This window comes from Ambystoma mexicanum, chromosome 1p (assembly GCF_040938575.1).
Source record: "Ambystoma mexicanum isolate Mex_15411 chromosome 1p, UKY_AmexF1_1, whole genome shotgun sequence".
NCBI classification, from domain to species: Eukaryota; Metazoa; Chordata; class Amphibia; order Caudata; family Ambystomatidae; genus Ambystoma; species Ambystoma mexicanum.
The window spans coordinates 1,322,976,161-1,322,996,042 of record NC_090921.1 but is presented as its reverse complement, the minus strand read 5'-3'; the positions used below and the strand labels follow the sequence as shown (position 1 = coordinate 1,322,996,042).

The window sequence follows — 19,882 nt, the reverse complement described above, 5'->3', positions numbered from 1 at the left end:
ACGCAACCCCTCCTAGACCACGTGTGCAGAAAGAAAAACCTGCACTACGCTGTGGCACCCAGTAACACAAGAATGAACGTATGCGTGTCACCCGCAGCCTAGAATGACCTCTGAAGGGGTAGGCTACACACGGGGCAAGCACAGAAGTTGGATACGTGCGTGACTCACCGTCTGCCAGGTAAAAGAGCGTGAAAAATGAGCGCGTTTGGCTGGCTAAACCCCCGCCAAAAGAAGATGTGTACGCTGTCTGAGAAGACAGGACAACAGTAGAAGGGGACACTGTTTGAGGGAACAGGCCCAGGTAAACCAGTAAAAGAGAAAAAAGAGAAAAAGCTGTCAGAGGTAACAGGGAATACGAACTGGAAACGCCGTGAAGAAAATCGCGTGGGAAACGACAAGAAGTACAGAATTCACCCACTCGCTCTCCACGAAAAGCACGTACAAGGAAATGGTGTTCTACATGTACCTTATATACAGGCCCACACGTACAGCGTCACTTACGCGGCGTGTACGTTCACCAATCACACGCTTTGTCACTCCTGCGTGTAGATCCATTTTCACCAATCACACGCTTTGTCACTTCTGCGTGTAGATCCATTTTCACCAATCACACGCTTTGTCACTTCTGCGTGTAGATCCATTTTCACCAATCACACGCTTTGTCACTTCTGCGTGTAGATCCATTTTCACCAATCACACGCTTTGACACTGGGACGTGTCACGCAACAATTTCCTGCACGTGCAGGTGACTATAGGCGCGCATATGCTGTTGACGGGTTTACGCGCTAAGGGCCTTTGCTGACGTGTGGGATTTCACTCCCTATCAGGCTGTCCACGCGTTCACACACGAGAGACCACGCTCCTGGCCAGGAGGCCAAATTACTGCCCCCCAGAGCCCTGAGCACGCTCCCACCTGCCATCTGCTGCTGCCTGACTGCCTGCTGGCCACGTGCCCCACAGTGCTGGTGGGTGGGGGTGTTGGGAGACATGGGTGGGGGCCTGGTGGAGGGTGCCCCTGCACTGGTGGGGGTGGTGGGAGACATGGGTGGGGGCCTGGTGGAGGCTGCCCCTGGTGGCGGGTGGGGGTGGTGGGAGACATGGGTGGGGGCCTGGTGGAGGCTGCCCGTGCACTGCTGGGGGTTGGGGGTGGTGGGAGGCATGGGTGGGGGCCTGGTGGAGGCTGCCCCTGGTGGCGGGGGGGTGGGGGTGGTGGGAGACATGGGTGGGGGCCTGGTGGAGGCTGCCCGTGCACTGCTGGGGGTTGGGGGTGGTGGGAGGCATGGGTGGGGGCCTGGTGGAGGCTGCCCCTGGTGGCGGGGGGGTGGTGGGGGTGGTGGGAGACATGGGTGGGGGCCTGGTGGAGGCTGCCCCTGCACTGCTGGGGGTTGGGGGTGGTGGGAGGCATGGGTGGGGGCCTGGTGGAGGCTGCCCCTGGTGGCGGGGGGGTGGTGGGGGTGGTGGGAGACATGGGTGGGGGCCTGGTGGAGGGTGCCCCTGGTGGCGGGGGGGTGGGGGTGGTGGGAGACATGGGTGGGGGCCTGGTGGAGGCTGCCCCTGCACTGCTGGGGGTTGGGGGTGGTGGGAGGCATGGGTGGGGGCCTGGTGGAGGCTGCCCCTGGTGGCGGGGGGGTGGGGGTGGTGGGAGACATGGGTGGGGGCCTGGTGGAGGCTGCCCGTGCACTGCTGGGGGTTGGGGGTGGTGGGAGGCATGGGTGGGGGCCTGGTGGAGGCTGCGACTGGTGGCGGGGGGGTGGGGGTGGTGGGAGACATGGGTGGGGGCCTGGTGGAGGCTGCCCCTGCACTGCTGGGGGTTGGGGGTGGTGGGAGGCATGGGTGGGGGCCTGGTGGAGGCTGCCCCTGCACTGCTGGGGGTTGGGGGTGGTGGGAGGCATGGGTGGGGGCCTGGTGGAGGCTGCCCCTGGTGGCGGGAGGGTGGGGGTGGTGGGAGACATGAGTGGGGGCCTGGTGGAGGTTGCCCCTGGATGGTGGGGGCTGGGGGTGGTGGGAGACATGAGTGGGGGCCTGGTGGAGGCTGCCCCTGGTGGCGGGGGGGTGGTGGGGGTGGTGGGAGACATGGGTGGGGGCCTGGTGGAGGGTGCCCCTGGTGGCGGGGGGGTGGGGGTGGTGGGAGACATGGGTGGGGGCCTGGTGGAGGCTGCCCCTGCACTGCTGGGGGTTGGGGGTGGTGGGAGGCATGGGTGGGGGCCTGGTGGAGGCTGCCCCTGGTGGCGGGGGGGTGGGGGTGGTGGGAGACATGGGTGGGGGCCTGGTGGAGGCTGCCCGTGCACTGCTGGGGGTTGGGGGTGGTGGGAGGCATGGGTGGGGGCCTGGTGGAGGCTGCCCCTGGTGGCGGGGGGGTGGGGGTGGTAGGAGACATGGGTGGGGTCCTGGTGGAGGCTGCCCCTGCACTGCTGGGGGTTGGGGGTGGTGGGAGGCATGGGTGGGGGCCTGGTGGAGGCTGCCCCTGCACTGCTGGGGGTTGGGGGTGGTGGGAGGCATGGGTGGGGGCCTGGTGGAGGCTGCCCCTGGTGGCGGGAGGGTGGGGGTGGTGGGAGACATGAGTGGGGGCCTGGTGGAGGCTGCCCCTGGTGGCGGGGGGGTGGGGGTGGTGGGGGGCATGGGTGGGGGCCTGGTGGAGGCTGCCCCTGCACTGCTGGGGGTTGGGGGTGGTGGGAGGCATGGGTAGGGGCCTGGTGGAGGCTGCCCCTGGTGGCGGGGGGGTGGGGGTGGTGGGAGACATGGGTGGGGGCCTGGTGGAGGCTGCCCGTGCACTGCTGGGGGTTGGGGGTGGTGGGAGGCATGGGTGGGGGCCTGGTGGAGGCTGCCCCTGGTGGCGGGGGGGTGGGGGTGGTGGGAGACATGGGTGGGGGCCTGGTGGAGGCTGCCCCTGCACTGCTGGGGGTTGGGGGTGGTGGGAGGCATGGGTGGGGGCCTGGTGGAGGCTGCCCCTGCACTGCTGGGGGTTGGGGGTGGTGGGAGGCATGGGTGGGGGCCTGGTGGAGGCTGCCCCTGGTGGCGGGAGGGTGGGGGTGGTGGGAGACATGAGTGGGGGCCTGGTGGAGGGTGCCCCTGGATGGTGGGGGCTGGGGGTGGTGGGAGACATGAGTGGGGGCCTGGTGGAGGCTGCCCCTGGTGGCGGGGGGGTGGTGGGGGTGGTGGGAGACATGGGTGGGGGCCTGGTGGAGGGTGCCCCTGGTGGCGGGGGGGTGGGGGTGGTGGGAGACATGGGTGGGGGCCTGGTGGAGGCTGCCCCTGCACTGCTGGGGGTTGGGGGTGGTGGGAGGCATGGGTGGGGGCCTGGTGGAGGCTGCCCCTGGTGGCGGGAGGGTGGGGGTGGTGGGAGACATGGGTGGGGGCCTGGTGGAGGCTGCCCCTGGTGGCGGGAGGGTGGGGGTGGTGGGAGACATGAGTGGGGGCCTGGTGGAGGCTGCCCCTGCACTGCTGGGGGGTGGGGGTGCAGGGGGACATGAGCAGGTGTGCAGGGTAGTCCCCTGTTTTGTAGGCTGCCTGCAGGGGCCGTGGAGGGTGTACAGGGAACACCTGTGAGGACCCACCCAGCCTAATCGCGTGTGACTTCCCACGCACCCCTGTAATACACGTACCCAGCCAAATCGCGTGTGATGATTCTCACGCACCCCTGTAATACACGTACCCAGCCAAATCGCGTGTGATAATTCCTGCGCACCCCTGTAATACACGTACCTGGCCAAATCGCATCCCTGTAATACACGTACCCAGCCGAATCGCGTGTAAAACTTCCCGTGTACCCCTGTAATACACGTACACAGCCAAATCGCATGTGATAATTCCCGCGTACCCCTGTGATACACGTGCCCTGGCTAATCGCGTGTGAAACTTCCCGCCTACCCCTGTAATACACGTACCCTGGGCAATCTCGTGTTAAACTTCCCGCGTACCCCTGTAATACACGTACCCTGGCTGATCGCATGTAAAACTTCCCGCATACCCCTGTAATACACGTACCCTGGCCAATCGCGTGTTAAACTTCCCGCGTACCCCTGTAATACACGTACCCTGGCTAATCGCGTGTTAAACTTCCCGCGTACCCCTGTAATACACGTACCCTGGCTAATCGCATGTTAAACTTCCCGCATACCCCTGTGATACACGTACCCTGGCCAATCGCGTGTTATACTTCCCGCGTACCCCTGTAATACACGTACCCTGGCTAATCGCGTGTATAACTTCACGCGTACCCCTGATATGCACGTTACCCGCTTTGCGTTCCTTGTTTGGCAGCCCTGTAAACTGGTCCAGGGTTAGCGCAGCCCTTTGCGATGATTTAGCGATTTTGATGGCTTTTCCTTGCGCGAGGGCGTTCTTGGGGGCGTTACTGGCGCTGCTGCAGGGTCGCTGCGATACTCTGCGCCACGGCTGGTTTGGGAGCCTAAAATCCATGAATACGCTGTGCGCGGAAATCGGTTTTAGCGCACGTGCCTGGCGCAGTCAATCGCACGCGGACACTCTGCGCCAGCCGCTTGCGACACTTTTCTGCGAAATTCTATGAATTACCCTGCAAGTATCTCAGGTGGGGCCCGGAAATTCAAACAGTCCTACCACAAGAGGGGGTTCTTATGTGTAGGGTCAAAGAGAAGAACCAGTATGGCTTTCTTTGTGGGTTGTTTTTTAGTGTTGGCTCATATGTGTCACACTAATGACACCTCTATGAGGCAAAACGAATGAATGTGTGTTCTGGTAGCTGGGCACTCTTTGATGACATTTGTGGAGGTATACAGTGCTTTGATTTTTACCCGCCAAAATGATGTCAAGTGCTTGTCAAATTCTAGCTATCAAGCAGTGTCTGTTATAGTAAAACTTCTTCACCAAGTCTGTGTTCAGCCACTTGATTTCTAAGCAACACGTCGTCATGGCAAACGGCCCTTGATTAAACGACTTACCTTGTTTTTCTGTCTCGGGTAACGAGAATATGAAAACAAGCAGTAACATGTTATTGTTTTGCTTTACAAAGGAAAGGCACTTTGCCAACAGTAACACATGATTAATGTTATTGGGGTATTGTACAGAAATAGTAATATAAACAATGTGTCATTAAAAACATATTTGAAAAAGGGGTATGTGTCTCCTCATAGCAAAGTTACGACTGTTGGCGTTGCCAATGCTTGCTTATGCTGGCTTTGCTAGCCACATATTTTGCGGTTGTTGCTGAGTGTAGTTTATGTGATGGTATCAAGGAATGAGGAAACATCTGCAAAATATTAAATGCTAGCTCGATCCTCAAGATCTAAACACTTGTAGTTGTACATGCTTAATTTAATGAGGGCGCATGACATTTCGGGGAGAGAGTTGGAAGTCGAGGAATTGTCTGAGTGCAGCTTGGTACCATATATCGTACACGGAGGGGTGACGGAATGTGCGCTGTCATGCAAGTCTATGCAAAAAGGACGAGCATAGTCGTCCTTGGCACTTAAGGGGTTCAACAAGGACAATGTTTAAAGCAAGAATGTTTACACCAAGGACCTGACATAGCATTATAAATTCCCCCTCAATTTTCATTGTCGAACGAACCGTATAGGTGCTAACATTCACTCACTGAGTCCACCTGGCCGTCGAAGACCATCAGATTGATTGGCACTTAAGAGCGTGCGTGCACGCCTCAGCTGGGCCTCATTAGTGTATTAATACCTGGCCCTGCAACGCATTCCTCTGCCGCTGAGAGCCCAGGCAGCAGCTGGCCTTTACTCTGCAGCTTCAGCGGCTGTGGGGAGAGGGAGGGGGGGGGGCGGGGGTGAGGTGGGGTTTGCAGATCGTGGCACAATGTCATTTTGTCTGGAGACATCTGTACCGTTCAACATACAGTTTAGATGTTTTATTTATTTTATTTTTTGGGTATTTTTAATGCACCTTTACACAATGTGTTTCAAGGTGCAACAAGACAAGGGGCGGGGAGAGGTAAGACGAAACAAAAACGGTCCTACTAGACCTTGTGACATTCGGGTAGTGCAAGTGCAGTAACAGGAAGTGCAGGGGAGAGGGGGATGGGGAAGTTCCGCTTGGGACAGATTGGCCCGAGGTACACGAGTGCCAGGGAAATGCAGAGAGCGCATGTCAAAGGAAGTCCACATGCCAAGTGCGAGGGAAGGGGCTGGAAGGGCTCAAGGGGTGCAGGCCAAGCCTGGCTACAGCAGGGGGATGGGGCCCGAAGGACAAGTGCAGGTTGGGGATGGGGGGGATCAGGGGAGACCAAGTGGAGGGATAGGCTTGTCGAGGAGGACCTGGTGCCCTGTAAGAATCTGAAGGGATCAGGCAGCCAGCCAAGAGGTAGAGGGGGACATTAGCATGGCCGGGGGAGAGGGAAGGAGGAAGAGAAAAGCATGGTCTTGAGAAGCTTCCGGGACTTCAGGACAACTGGCTCAAGTCTGAGAGGGGCAGGAAGGCCATTCCAAAGGGAGGCACCTGCACAGCAGAGCGATCTACCCCCCACACACTGCTTGGCAAATCGTCTGATCTGCAGAGAGTTGGAGATAGAAGAGCGAAGTGCTCTAGTAGGGAGGTATTTAGGGAGAAAGAGTTGGATGAAGCAGGGTCCCAGGCTTAGAAAGCCTTGTCGATGCTACTGAGGGTCTTCAACTTGATCCTTGCAGCAACCGCAAGCCAGTGGAGCGATTTTAGGGCTGTAGAGATGCAGTCCCAGGGCTTGAGACCAAGGATACGTCTCGAAGTCCTATTATGTATTAGTTGAAGGGGGCGAAGGGAGGAGTTAGGCAGATTGAGGAAGAGGCTGTTGCAGTAGTCCAGCCAGGAGAGGACCAGAGCTCTGCGGACATTGAGTTTCGGGGAAGGTGAGGAAAGGGAGAATGCCTCTGAGGAGGTGCACCTGAAAATTGGCCTTTCTTGGCAAGGTCCATGATCTGAGGAGAGAGGAGTCGAAGATGACACCATGGTTTTTTGCCTCACAGGAGGGTGAGGGGGCCCATGGAGGCTGGCCAGAGTGTAAGAGGGAAGGAGGGAGCTGGGTTCCCAATGAGGAGGATCTCAGTCTTACTGACATTAAGACGGACCTCGTTAGCAGTGCACCATGCCTGAATCGCAGACAGTCAGGAATGAGAGAGGAAGAGGAGGAGGCAGAGGAGGGAAGCTTGAAGGAGAGCTGCATGTCATCCATACAACACCAGAAATTAGTAGAGAATGCGAAGATTAAATGGGCTATAGGGGCATGGTAGATGCTGAAAATTCAGGGCGAGAGGATAGAGTCCTGAGGGACACCACAGGTAGAGAGTGAGATGGAGGAGAGAAAAGGGCCCAGTTGAACCTGGAAAGGTCGGTCAGAGAGGAAGGAGGTCAACCAGTCCAGTGCCAGGCCTGTAATGCCGAGGGTATCACAGAGCCCATTTTTAAGGGTGTCCTGATTGACCATATCAAAGGCTGAGGAAAGCTCAAGCAGGATGAGAATGGAAGGAGAGTTGGAATCGAGATTAGGGTGTTCAGGAGTGCAGTTTCCATGCCTCTAGCAAATCTGAAGCCAAACTGGTGGTCGTGGAGACAGCCAACAGATTCAGTTTGGTGGATAAGCTGGGAGATGGCCAGCTTCACCAAGAGTTCGCCAAGGAAATGGATAATGCAGATAGGGCTGTAGTTAGCCGGACAGGGTACACAATGGAGTGCTTGAGGAGTAAAGTGAAGTTTCCATTGGCAAAGGAGTGATTGCAGAAATCAGCCAAAGCTGGAGCAAGGGAGACAATGCTGTCCTTGATAGTTCTAGAGGAGCAGGCGGGCATCTTTTTGAACGGGACTTTCATAGAGCGGACTTGACTAGAAACCTCATCAGGTGATATGGGAGAGAAAGAGGAGAGTAGTAGAGAAGAGACGAGGGGAGCCAAGGGAGGCCTAAGTATGGGCGACGGAGAAGGGAGTGGTGTAGAGGAGAGTGAGAACAGGATGTCCTGAGTTTTAGTAATTAAGTGAAAGGTCAGTGCAGTGCATAGGACCAGGGAAGGCAGAGGAGAAATGGAGACTGCAGTGGGATTGGCGAGTTCCTTGCAGGTTTTGAAAAGTTATGCCGTGTTGTTAGTGGCTGCACCGATGCAGGGATGGAATAACGCCCTGTTCGTCCAGCTGATGGAAAGTATGCATTGCCTTTGGAGCAGGCGGCAGGCCAGTTTGTCAGGGGATGTGCTCAAAGCCTGCCAATTTCCACTCAGCAGCTCTGCACTTGCGTTTCAGAGAGGCCAAAGCGGAGTCATACCAGGTGTTGCACTCTGAGGCAGGCTTCATGCAGATCCTCATGACAGGGGCAAGGATCTGCAGAGTGTTGGAGGTGGAGAGTTGAAAGTTATTAAGGCTGTGTCAGAGTGAGAGTCGGTGGCAGGAGTTGGAGTGGGAATGAAGGTGGTGGCAACTGCAATAGCTGACACTCGGTTCATAGGTCAAATGACAGAGAAGGAGACTAGCATTGTAGTTGGGGGCTCAGCCGGGGGACACAGGAGGTCAAGGTGAGAGGACAGGAGAGCATGAGCAGACCAGGAGAGAGGAGAAGTGAGAGGGTTGGAGAAGGGGTTGTCTGCAGAGAGGAAAGCATCCAAGGTGTGTCTTGCTGAGTGCGTCGAACAGGAGGGAAGAATGCAGAGGGAAAGAGAGTCCAGAGGTTGGGAAGAGTCCAGAGGCCGCGTCATGGGAGTCAAGGTAAATATTGAAGTCTATGAGGAGGCGAAGCTTGGAGGTGAAGGCCAGAAGAGAAGAGGTGAGATCAGAACACTCTGAGAGGAAGAGGGAGACCGGGCTGGGGGGACTGAAGAGGGTGGCCACAGTCAATGAGAGGATAGAAGAGACACCCAGTCTGCAGATGAGGCATTCGAAGTCGGGGTATGACTGAGTGGGTATGATAGCAGCAAAGACCCATTCAGGGAAGATTAAGGCCACTCTGCCCCCCCGACAGGTTAGACCTGGGCTTAGAGATGATCTTCTAGCCCTCTGGGAGGAGAGTGTCAAAATGCGAGACAGAGCTGGCCGTGAACCATGTCTGAATGAGAGCGAGGACATTGAAGTCTTCAAGGAGGTGGCAGATGTCAGGGGAGTGTTTGACGGCTGAGCGAGAGTTGAGGGTAGCTAAGTGGAGCTGGTTACCATTTTTGAAGGCCTTCCGAGGAGGGATACAGGAATGTGGTACACCCATCGGTGGTAGCAGAGGGGCCATTAGGGTGGCAGAAGGAGAGGTGGCAGTTGAAGGGAGGAAGCTGATGAGAGATGGAAGATGCCTATCAAAAAGGAGGAGGTTGGGCTGAGAGCCCTGCACCATGACAGTGCCATTTAGGTAGACATTAATGATGGACCTAGAGGAAAGGAAGTATGCCAAGAGTACTTCCCAATGGATGCCACCATTAATGGGAGAGGAAGAGAAAGGGGTGAGCACTGAGACCATAGATCCAGGGAGGGAACGACAAAGAGAATGCCGGTGACAGTCTACCTGGAAGAAGCGTTGACATAGGTGTCAGCGATAGGCAGGCCTGGATTGGAGACCAGGAGTTCCTTCTTGAATATTTTCTTTCCAGACTTCGAAAGAGATATAGGATAGGTGATAGAATAGCAGTTACAGAAGATAGGGGGATTGAAAGCACCATGGTGGGAGAGCGCGGAGGGAAGGGGGGTGCAGAATGCAATGCACAACACCGAACTAAAACACACAGCAGTGCAACAATCTCAAAACTAGTGTCCAGGATAAAGGAAAAAAGCCTCAGTTTTCATATGGAAAGACATATAGATGCGACTTTCCTCGAGAGAGTCAAAGGGCCTCATTACGAGTATGGAGGTAGCTATAGAGCTAATAGCTCCATGGCTGCCTCTGTACCGGGCTCCATTACCGGGTTCCTGCAATGATGACTTACCAGGTTACTCCAACATAGGAGGACCCGCTAAATCCTCCTTGCAGGAACCCATCCTCATTCCCATTTGAGCCCCAATAGGGCTCAATCGGAATGGGGAGGGAGGTAATAACGGGCAGAGTACATCTGGCCCGTTATTACCTCCCTCTTCCCTTCGCAGGACCCGGAAAGGATGCCTGGTTTTACCAGGCGTCTGATCCGGGTCCCGCGAAGGGAAGCTCGTAATCGGCGCTCCCGTAATGAAGGGGGCCGGTCTCGTACCGTCCCCCTTCATTACGGGAGCACCAGCCTTATAATGAGGCCCAAAGAGCTTAATTTTCAAACACAACAGCAATTGCAAAAACACACAGATTCGACTTTCCTTGACAGAGGGCAAGCATAGTTTTCAAACACAACATCAAATGCAAAAACAAGCAGATTCAACATTAGGTGATATGGGTGAAAAAGAGGAGAGTAGGAGGGAAGGGAGAGGCCTCTCATTTCACTGTGGCCTCACACTGAGGCAAGCCATTTTTGCACACCATGCTCCATAATCTCCCTGTTTATTTTTAATTGGTGTATGCAGTTCGTGAGCGTATGCGAATGGTGGGACTGTGGACATGTGTCAGGCCCTCTGTGTTGGCCCACAGAGAACCTCATCCAGCAGAAGTACCAATTCTGCCCTAGATTTGTCTATATATTTATGTATGGGTTTGGCATTGAACAAGTGGATTTATTCTGAGAACATCATTTAAAAGTCTTGTTGCATTTATTTAGATATGAAAGGTAGGTGAGAAAATTGAGCAGTAGATTGTAAACCATGCTACCTTTAACTGGCTGCAGAATGCATATACAAAGCAGTTACTTCCCATTACAATATCTATATGTGACAGAAAATAAACATTACTACTGCCAATTAAGACCCTGGTTCATGGCACATTCAGCACGGAAAATAGGTACTTTGTGCGCCAAACCACACACAAAATCCCATTTGTCGATTCATGGAATCAACTGCACGGTACATTTTCGTACTTTGCGGGGACTTTGCGCAGACTCGTCAAATCTCTGCGAATGACTTGTGCGAGACAATGCGCAGAGCGTGGGCATGGCTTGCGCAGAGGGCAGAGTAGGTGGCGGAAGTCATAAAATGAGAAAGAACCACGGAAAAGGTGGGTGTTAAGAGGGACGACCCGTAGGCTGTCCATCGAAACGCTCACAAATGCGCAAAATGAGACATATTCATGGATCCGACCGCGCAACCTCTCGTCGGGGAAATGGCCACTCAATTATCTTATTCTATCTGCCAACCGAAGGCAGGGGTACAGACACTTGCGCATAGCATTAACTGCTCAATAGTGAGATAAAATGTTGGATTTAGGGGTTTGGGTACGCAGCCGGGTTTCCGATCCAACTAAGGGGTGCACGTACGCAGTGTAGCTGGTTGCAGGAACGATTAGCAGGGTTTCGCACGCAGATTTTTCTGAGTTTTACTGGAACTACGGAAATTCATATGCATTTTGTCGGGGTGCCGGTAACAGTTACGGGTGACCCCGTGCAGTGTCCCCAAGGTGCGGACTTGGTAGTGAGGGACCCCAGGCACTGTTTCAAGGGTGCATATGTTCATGCCCGAGGAGCACACAAAGGTAGTTGTTCCTGGCTGTTTTTGCTTTACATGGAGGCGTGTCAAGAGCGTTCTGGCAGCGACTTGTGTATATGGTTACTTTGCACGAACAATTCCATGAATACGCAGAGCACGCAGATGCACTTCTGCACGCAGGCTCACCCAGAGGCGTTCTCGGCGCGCACATCCTTTGTTGGATCCCTGCACACTTTTACATGAATCGGGCCCTAAGTTTATCCCAATTGACTAAACGTACAGTTAGGGCTCAAGCACACAAATAATCTTTTCAATTTTGAAAAGCAAACTAGTAAACAGCCTTTAGAAGTTGGAAAAATGGTGCAATCAGAAAATTGAACTGTTATCAGAGTACATTTGTGCACTGGCAATTTACCCTGCTGGTGCATAAAATAAATTGCACTCACCCTGCACTTGAGGGTAAATTGTGCCTGTGGGAACTGTTAACAAGGGGTATGCCAAGCAAAGTTTTGGCTGCATCCTTGAGTCACAAAAGGAAGTGCTTACAACGTCAAGCGCCATAACTGCCTTCCCATCCACCCAGTCAGGGTGGGTGCATGGCATGCACAAGACAGATCAGGGTCTTTTGAGAATGCTGCCCACCTCACAGTACCTCAAACAGAAACACTCATGAAAAGCATTAGCATATCTAACAGGTTTACATTTCCACCAGCAAATAAGAAGTGTCAATGTAAAACAGGCTCTTTAAGCCCCTTAATCGACTGGTTGCCAGGGCCCATGGAGGTGGAGCACGGGGCCCATTGACGTCAGTGTGGGTTTGGCTGCTGTAGGCCAATGCATTTGTGAGTTTCGTGTTCATCATGAACTTGTGTATGCAGAGGTGCCAGGTAGCTCAACAGTTGCAGTAGACGCAAAGTCCCCTCACACCGCTCTTATCCTCTGTTCTGTGTGAATACGCATAGCTTCATCTTGAGAGTGCTGGATGCAATATGTGAGGGGTACTTTGCACACCCCGTTGTACCTCCAGCAGGCTTTGTGAACCAGGGCCTATATACAACTCCAGAGATCTGAGTGCAACCTGTGGAGACATGTTTCCATTCCTGGAGGGTTGATTCTGAATGTCATCCTTCTGAGGTCGATAAACTGTGTACTGTTGAGTTGAGTAGTTTTAACAACTGTTATATGAAAAAAATATAAAATCACAAAACACTGTCATCAAAAGCTATATTTGTAATTTAAAAAATGTGAAGTGAGTTGAGGGAAGGATTTGGGACACAACGGTATGGTCTAATATATTAAAGCATGCACGACAATCCTTGATTTCCACATATAAATCCTGGACTACAAGTCCCAGAATGCAAATCGCAGGACGGGACTAGCGTCTCCCAAATGGAATGGGCCACGTTGCCATATTTCTGAGAGGCGTGGAAGTGGAGGAAGTGAAAGAGAGGTGACTAAACCGAGTGCCACGGATGACGGCTGACGGGCAAGGGTACACAAATATTTGCTTCATCGGGCCCCTGAACATTCTTTGAAAGCCCAGGGTCCCCCTAATGAAGCAGCAAGTAGGCACACTGGGCATTTGCCCCGGGACTCGTTAGGATAATGGCATTCAGTTTTCATATGCTAGAAAAATCTAGGGCAGAATTGATACTTCGCCTGGATGGCTCTGTTCGGGTCACACAGAAGCTCTGCCACATTTCCACAGTCCAGCCATTTGCATATGTTCACACACTGCATACACCCATTAAAAATAAACAGGGAGATAATAGAGGACGGTGTGCAGAGAACGGCTTCCCTCAGTGTGAGGCCTCAGTGAAATGAGAGAGCAAAATCTAAACTATGGGCCTCATCACGAGTTGGGCGGTAACGTCGGCGCTATTAGCCCTACCGCCAAACCCATGGGCGCTATTAGCGCCGGATCACGGGTTTGGCGGAACGGGAAATCCCCATTCCCCACTGAGCCCATTCGGGAATGCCCCTTTCCCCATTGGGCTCAATGGGGAAATTTCGCACTCTTACCACCGGCGGATTTCCCGCCGGCGGTAATAGCAGGAAATTTCAGCAGAATTCCCCCCAGCTAATAGCTGGGGGGAAATCAGCCGAAGCTGTGATTTGTCAGACCCTTAAATGCAGTGGTAATAGCGCTACCGCCGCATTTAAGGGTTACCGCCAAACTCGTGATGAGGCCCTGTGTATGGAATGGTTCTGATGTCCCTTGCCATGAGTGTGGGGGTGGAGACAAGATAAGAGCACAGGCCCTCATCTGCTGGTGCTGTTGTGAGCATTACAGGACCCCAGGAATGCAGCCATCATAACACATGGTGGGAGGGGAAGAACCAAATAGGCAAGGTTGCCTTCTGCAAAAAAAGCGGTCGGGTCCACATCATGGAGAAGGGGAAGAGAATATTCTAGGCCAGAAGGTTACACGGGGAGAGTGGCGTTAGACTTTTAGGAGAAAGGGGGGCAAATGGAGCAGTGGCAAGGGATGCAGAGGGGTGGTGCCCTTTTTGTGTAAGCTGGATACGGATGATAGTACAAAAAGTAATAGGTAATTGGAGATCATTGTATTTTTTTGAGTACTTTGGAAACGGGCCACCAGTGGCAGTATATCTTATGTGCTGGTAATTTGTCAATCTACTTAGCCACTGTTCATTTCTTAAAAGCTCTTACGTTGGAATGTCAAGATGCACAGTCACATAGGTAGCATGTGCTTATGCTTTCTTCTCTTATGTTATATTGATCTTCTGTATATTTTTTAATGTTTTATCGTTTGTACATAAAAAATTGAAAGGTGATATAATGTCAGGTAAATCAATAATAAAAATAAAAAAGTAATAGGTGTGGACTAGGGAAAGGATCGGATGAATAGAAGAGAGAAAAAAATAGTCTTTAAAAGGATGAAAGCTGTGGGCTAGACATGGGCCAGGCAGATTTTTTGCAGAAAACATCCTTCCTTCCCTGCTTTGCTCTTCCCCTCCCCTCCCACCCGGTTTTATGGTTGCTGCATTCCTGAAGTTATTTTTAAACCATCTCATATTAATTTACCAACTATTACTGGGTGCACATGTTGCATTCATCTATGAATATGTTCATCAATTTTATTTTATTCATAACAATCTTAAAAATATGCAAAATTACATCTTCAACCAATCTGTATCTGAAATAAATGACACAGTTAAGTTGAAAATGTTTTTTAACGTATTTTTAAGATTGTTGGAATAAAATGCGTGCACCCGATTAAACACCTAAATCATCAGATGTTTTCAGAACATTAACCTTAGGTTCATATTAAGAACTGTGATGCAGAAATGAACTAATGATTGTTCAGTATTGTGCGATGTGGTCACATGTACTTTGTTTCTTGGATCCTTTACTTTAGTTACAGTTTGGATGGAGATTTTTTAAAATATATTTTCAAGATAGTTTGGAATAAAATAAAATTGATGATCATATCCATAGAGGAATACAATATATTTTTGTGCACCCACTAATAGTTGGTAGATTAATATGATAACGTTTAGAAATAACTCACAGAGTAAACTGCTACAGCATTTTTGAGTAAAAAGATTCATTTATGATTTGATGTGATATTCAGTACTTATAGTCCTTGGCATATATGTTTGCTGCAAAGTGACTGCAAGCCATTGCTTTGTGCCTTGCATCTTCAATGTTCATTGATTTTTAGCTTTATTGCAGATCACATTATCACGCACCCATGGACCAAACAGCGTGATCTGTGCGGAGTTCATGCCGGCTACGTTGTTGGTTGTTACTAACTGCTGATAGCTTAGGGACATTTGGAGTGTCCATTTTTAAAATCTATGACCAAGGCTGCCAATTCATCGTCTCTGTTACCTTGGTTGTTCTTCTAGGAACTCCCATGGCCCTGAAGTTCCTGCGCAAGAGTAACACAGAGCTGCGGGCATTCCTCGTGGAGTACTGTGTGTCGCTCAGCCTGTCGGCGCACCCCTGCATCATCGGCACTTTCGGCATCGCCTTCCAGACTGACAGTCACTACGTCTTCGCCCAAGAGCTGGCCGTGGCCAATGACCTCTTCTCCATCATGAAACCGCAGGTGATTATGGGGTGCTGGAAACAGCCTTGTGCTAGCACTTGGTTGCAGTCTTATATCCAGATCTCTTTGTGTTATACCTAACTTGGTACCCAGTCCCTGTAAACTGGAAATGGAGCTGGTACTGGGCTATCCTTGGGGAGAACACTGACCATGTCCACTGGGCTACAACCGTTTTTACATTCTGGGTTGAATGTAAATGTTATATTTTAATCTGTGGGCGTCATTTTGAGTTTGGTGGTATTGGTAAAAACAACACGCAATTAGTACCAGGTGTTCTACCACTCTACCAAATCCTGCGTTCTGTTTCTGAAACTCTCATTACTGGATCCTTTTGTGTGGTGGTAAGTACTACCACAAAAAATCTATACTCCATGCGATGATTACTGGGTGCGGTAATTACCACATGCAATAATTACCGGACGCCATGGAGTCCTATGGTGCTCCAAAATGGGGAATAACACAAAAGTCTAAATTAGTTGGAATCAAGCAGACTTTTCCAAACACCCCGTCATTACCATATGCAGGAACAGTAACTGAGTTTGGCGGTATTACTAGAGTTATTACCAGAGTTAATGCAGCCAAACCCGTAATTAGGACCATATGGTATGTGGGATTTCGGAATACAGCACATAACACTATGTTGAACTACTAATCCCATTGTGTGATTGAGTAACATAAGGGAACGAGAAAAATCACAAAAAGATATTGGCCCTCATTAGGACCTTGGCGGAGGACCATGGTGCAATTTGCACCATGGCACCATGGTCCATGGCGCAAAGCTGCCAACTCCGCCAAGGTGGTTGGCGGACTTACTGCCCCAAGCCGACCTTGGCGGGGCGGTAAGTCCCCAATCCCCATTTTACCCTTCCCCATTCCCATTCTTGCCCCATAGGGTATAATGGGAGTGGGGAAGGCGTTAATTACGCCACCGTAAACTACGGTGGCGTAATTAACAACAAGTCCCGTAGCGCTATGGATTTTTCCGCCTGCAAAAAGCAGGCGTAAAAATCCTTCCATGGCGCTACGGGAACTCGTAGTCTGGCGGAGAGGTACGCCATGCACTACGCCGGCGTAAAACCCTCTCCGCCAGGGTCCTAATGAGGGCCATTGTCAAAACAATAAAATAACCAAGAAAAATATATATGTTTTGAGGTGTGTGTTGGATTCCTGCGATATTAGCGCTCTGTACATAGGTGACATATTTTTGTGACCGGGGCACACGAGCACTGCCCCAATGGATTCTTGCAGCCGGCAGCTTCAACATCAGACACATATAGGATGAGCTTGGTGCGGTAGCTGCATGGTCCTGGTGCTCTCGCCCTTTATCTATATAGGTTTTGATCCTGGGCTATTCCAAGAACTGTTGTAGAGACCTGCCTTTACATTCTGGAGGTATAGGTGTCTACTTTACTTCCTGCGAAGCTTGCCTCAATGGAAGGGCCACATATGGCTATGGTTAAGAATACTTGTGAAAAGGTCACATCTCTTTCCTTCGGTGACTGTTGATATGATATGAGAGGTTATTTATAACGCGCTTAATACCCCGAGGTTACTTAGCGCGGACCTGGGGATCAAACCTACGTTGCTCCGTGTCATCTTGCTTCCAAGGCAAGCACGTTGCCGCTGAGCTATCCTCCTGAGACAGAGAAGGCGGTGAGGAGACTTTCCCTGCTCACTTCTCCTGTTAGCTATCATCATCCCACCAGCGAATGGGGAAGCAGCTGGCCAATGCCACTGCATCAATAACCCCAGAGCCTAGTAGCAGGGTGACAGCCATGTAAGTCCAAATGTAGGGAGGAGGAAGAAGGCTATCGGTTCTGAAACAGTGCTGGCTACACTGTGCTGGACGCCCCCATCCCAGGGCTCTTGCACTTCATCTCTGAATCCTTGAAGATGGTTCACATGGCATCCTGCCTTCCTCTTTGAGAATTTTAGAGAAAGGGGTAGGTATCGAGGGCAGCTGAATGAATGTGTATTGGTAAAAGCCTGATGAATGATGGGTGACGTCTGAGGAGCCTTTGTGAATTCCAGGATAGCCCTGGGGCAATCCGTTTGTCTTGGAAGCAAGACAACACAGATTCAAATCCCGGTTCTGTGCTTAGAGGCTGATCTTCGGTGGTAAGTGTTTAATAAAAGATTAATTAACAACCTGCATTTTGTCTTTCCTCTCCTTAGATTGGAATCCCAGAAATGACGGTGAAACGCTGTGCACTGCAGATCTCCAGTGCACTAGAGTACATGGACACGAAAGGCCTGGTCCACCGCGACATCAAGCCCGAGAATGTCCTGCTCTTTGACCATGACTGTCGCCAGATCAAGCTCACTGACTTCGGACTGACCTGCGCCAAGGGCACCAGTGTGGATTCAATGCCAGAGAACCTGCCATACACCGCACCGGAGATGTGCATTCTGGGTGACACAGACAAATTGATAGCCCATGCCAGCCTAGACGTGTGGGCATTCGGAGTGCTCATCTTCTGTGTTCTCACCGGGTACTTCCCATGGAACACAGCAGTAGCATCCGACAAGTACTACCTGGAATACACACGCTGGCACAGAAGCAGTCGCATTTTCCAGCTTCCGAAACAGTGGCAGTGGTTCAGCACAGAGGCCCTGGAGATGTTCAAGAAGCTGCTGACACCAGAGCCTACACAGAGGTGCTCACCTAAGGAGATCATGAGTTACCTGAAGACACCTTGGAAAGCCATCATTCAAAACAGCAACAAGATGGACAACTCTCGTTATCTGCATGGCATCGCCGGCAATAAGAACTTCCTCGTGAAGAGAGGCCGCTAAGCTGGTCTTGGCTAATAGAGTTCTTCAGCCAATGGCAGGTGGATATAGTCTCTGCCGTAAAGACTGCACAGCCGTGAGAAGTCTCTCAAGGCTTCTAGAGTTCTGGTAAGAGCAGTTTGGACACCAGCTTTAGCTAGGCCAGCGGCGACGTTCCTCGCCGAGCATAGCTCACCATACATGGACAAGCGAAGGAAGACCGTACCTCAATGTGTCTCAATGGTTGTTTAAAGCTGTCAAAGATTGGTGCGTAAAGAAAGTATCTACCATCATAATGATAGTGAGAGGGACCCCCTGGAAATGGCTGCTACATTGTCAACATGCTCAATTAATCCAGTTGGAAGTAGGGATTCCAGTAGTAGAACCACGCTCTGAAATGATCATTTGATTGTATGGCTACGCTAAAAAGGCATGCATAAATAAATACGTGTTTTAAGGAGGTAATCCTCCAAATGGACTTGTTATCAGAAGGGGAATTTATGGACCAGTTGACCTGTTTTCACATCAAATTCATTTTCTAACCGAGACCAAAAACAGTGCAATAATGTTTGAATGGGGGACCAGAACAGTACAACCCAGAGAAAATATGTCTGTTATTATAAAACTTAAAATAATAAAAAGAATTGTTTTTTTAGGTATGTATAGTCCACCTAGAGTGCGCAACATGTTTGACTTTTATGTTGATTACTGGTGCTTTGACGTGATATGCGGAAGGTTTTCTGCCTTTGAAGTTTTGTCACTGTTAGCATGTAAGAAGTAGAGGTGGATGGGCCAAAAAATTCATGGCTAGAGCCGAGCCAGAGCTGTGCCATGGGATCAGACTTGGCTCTAAGAGTCCAATGCATGCTGTGCTGCAAAGAAAATACACGCCTTGCATTTGGCCTCACCACCCTCAAACACAACACCCATACCAGTCACGCTTTCTCCTCAAAGCCTACAACCAAAACATAATACCTGGCGACCAACTCCCGGACTTCAACAAACACAAACCCATACCAGTTGTCCTTGATTCCTGCCCCCATAAAATGAACCCTTACCTGGCAAGCCAATTTTGGAAGATACTGCACAGTGAAATGAAATGATTTGTATGAAATGAAATGATTTGTAAGGATCAAACAGTTTTTGTAAGGTGGGATTTGACCGCAGTCTGCACTTTAGACACCTGTCCACATATCTTAACATCGCTTGCTGATATAAATGTGCACTAATGTACAGGTTTAAAGAGCTAAAAAATGCTTTGTTTCATTAAGATGACTTAAAAGTACACAAATCCCCAAAAAAACGTACAAATATATCAAACTTGATGTTAAGCAATACAAGTGATTCTAGCTTTACTTTTATCCTCCTGAAAGGAACTCTGCACATACCAGAATTCAACGTCGTGTTGGCCTAAACAATCTCCTGCGTTTTGCAACTGTATTTGAAAGACTTTGACACATTCAACAGAACTGTGCGAGGTGGGGAGCTACGTGTGTTCAACGTTTCACACAGACGTGGAGTTTGTTATTGTGCACAGCTTCGAGCGATTCTTGAACTCTGGGGGTCTATCCCCAGTTATTCCGCGGGCACAATTGGGAG

At 51.2% G+C, this 19,882-nt stretch overlaps 1 protein-coding gene across 1 annotated transcript in view; it reads left to right on the top strand.

Moving 5' to 3' along the window:
* LOC138453626 (serine/threonine-protein kinase SBK1-like) overlaps positions 1 to 18,942 on the top strand; it is a 44,612-nt gene extending 25,670 nt beyond the window's left edge. The window contains exons 3-4 of the mRNA XM_069606644.1: positions 15,309 to 15,511; positions 17,687 to 18,942. Of these exons, the coding sequence (XP_069462745.1) occupies positions 15,309 to 15,511; positions 17,687 to 18,307 (824 nt within the window). The 3' untranslated portion in view covers positions 18,308 to 18,942. The remainder of the gene's footprint in view (positions 1 to 15,308; positions 15,512 to 17,686) is intronic.
* Positions 18,943 to 19,882: the final 940 nt, after the last annotated feature.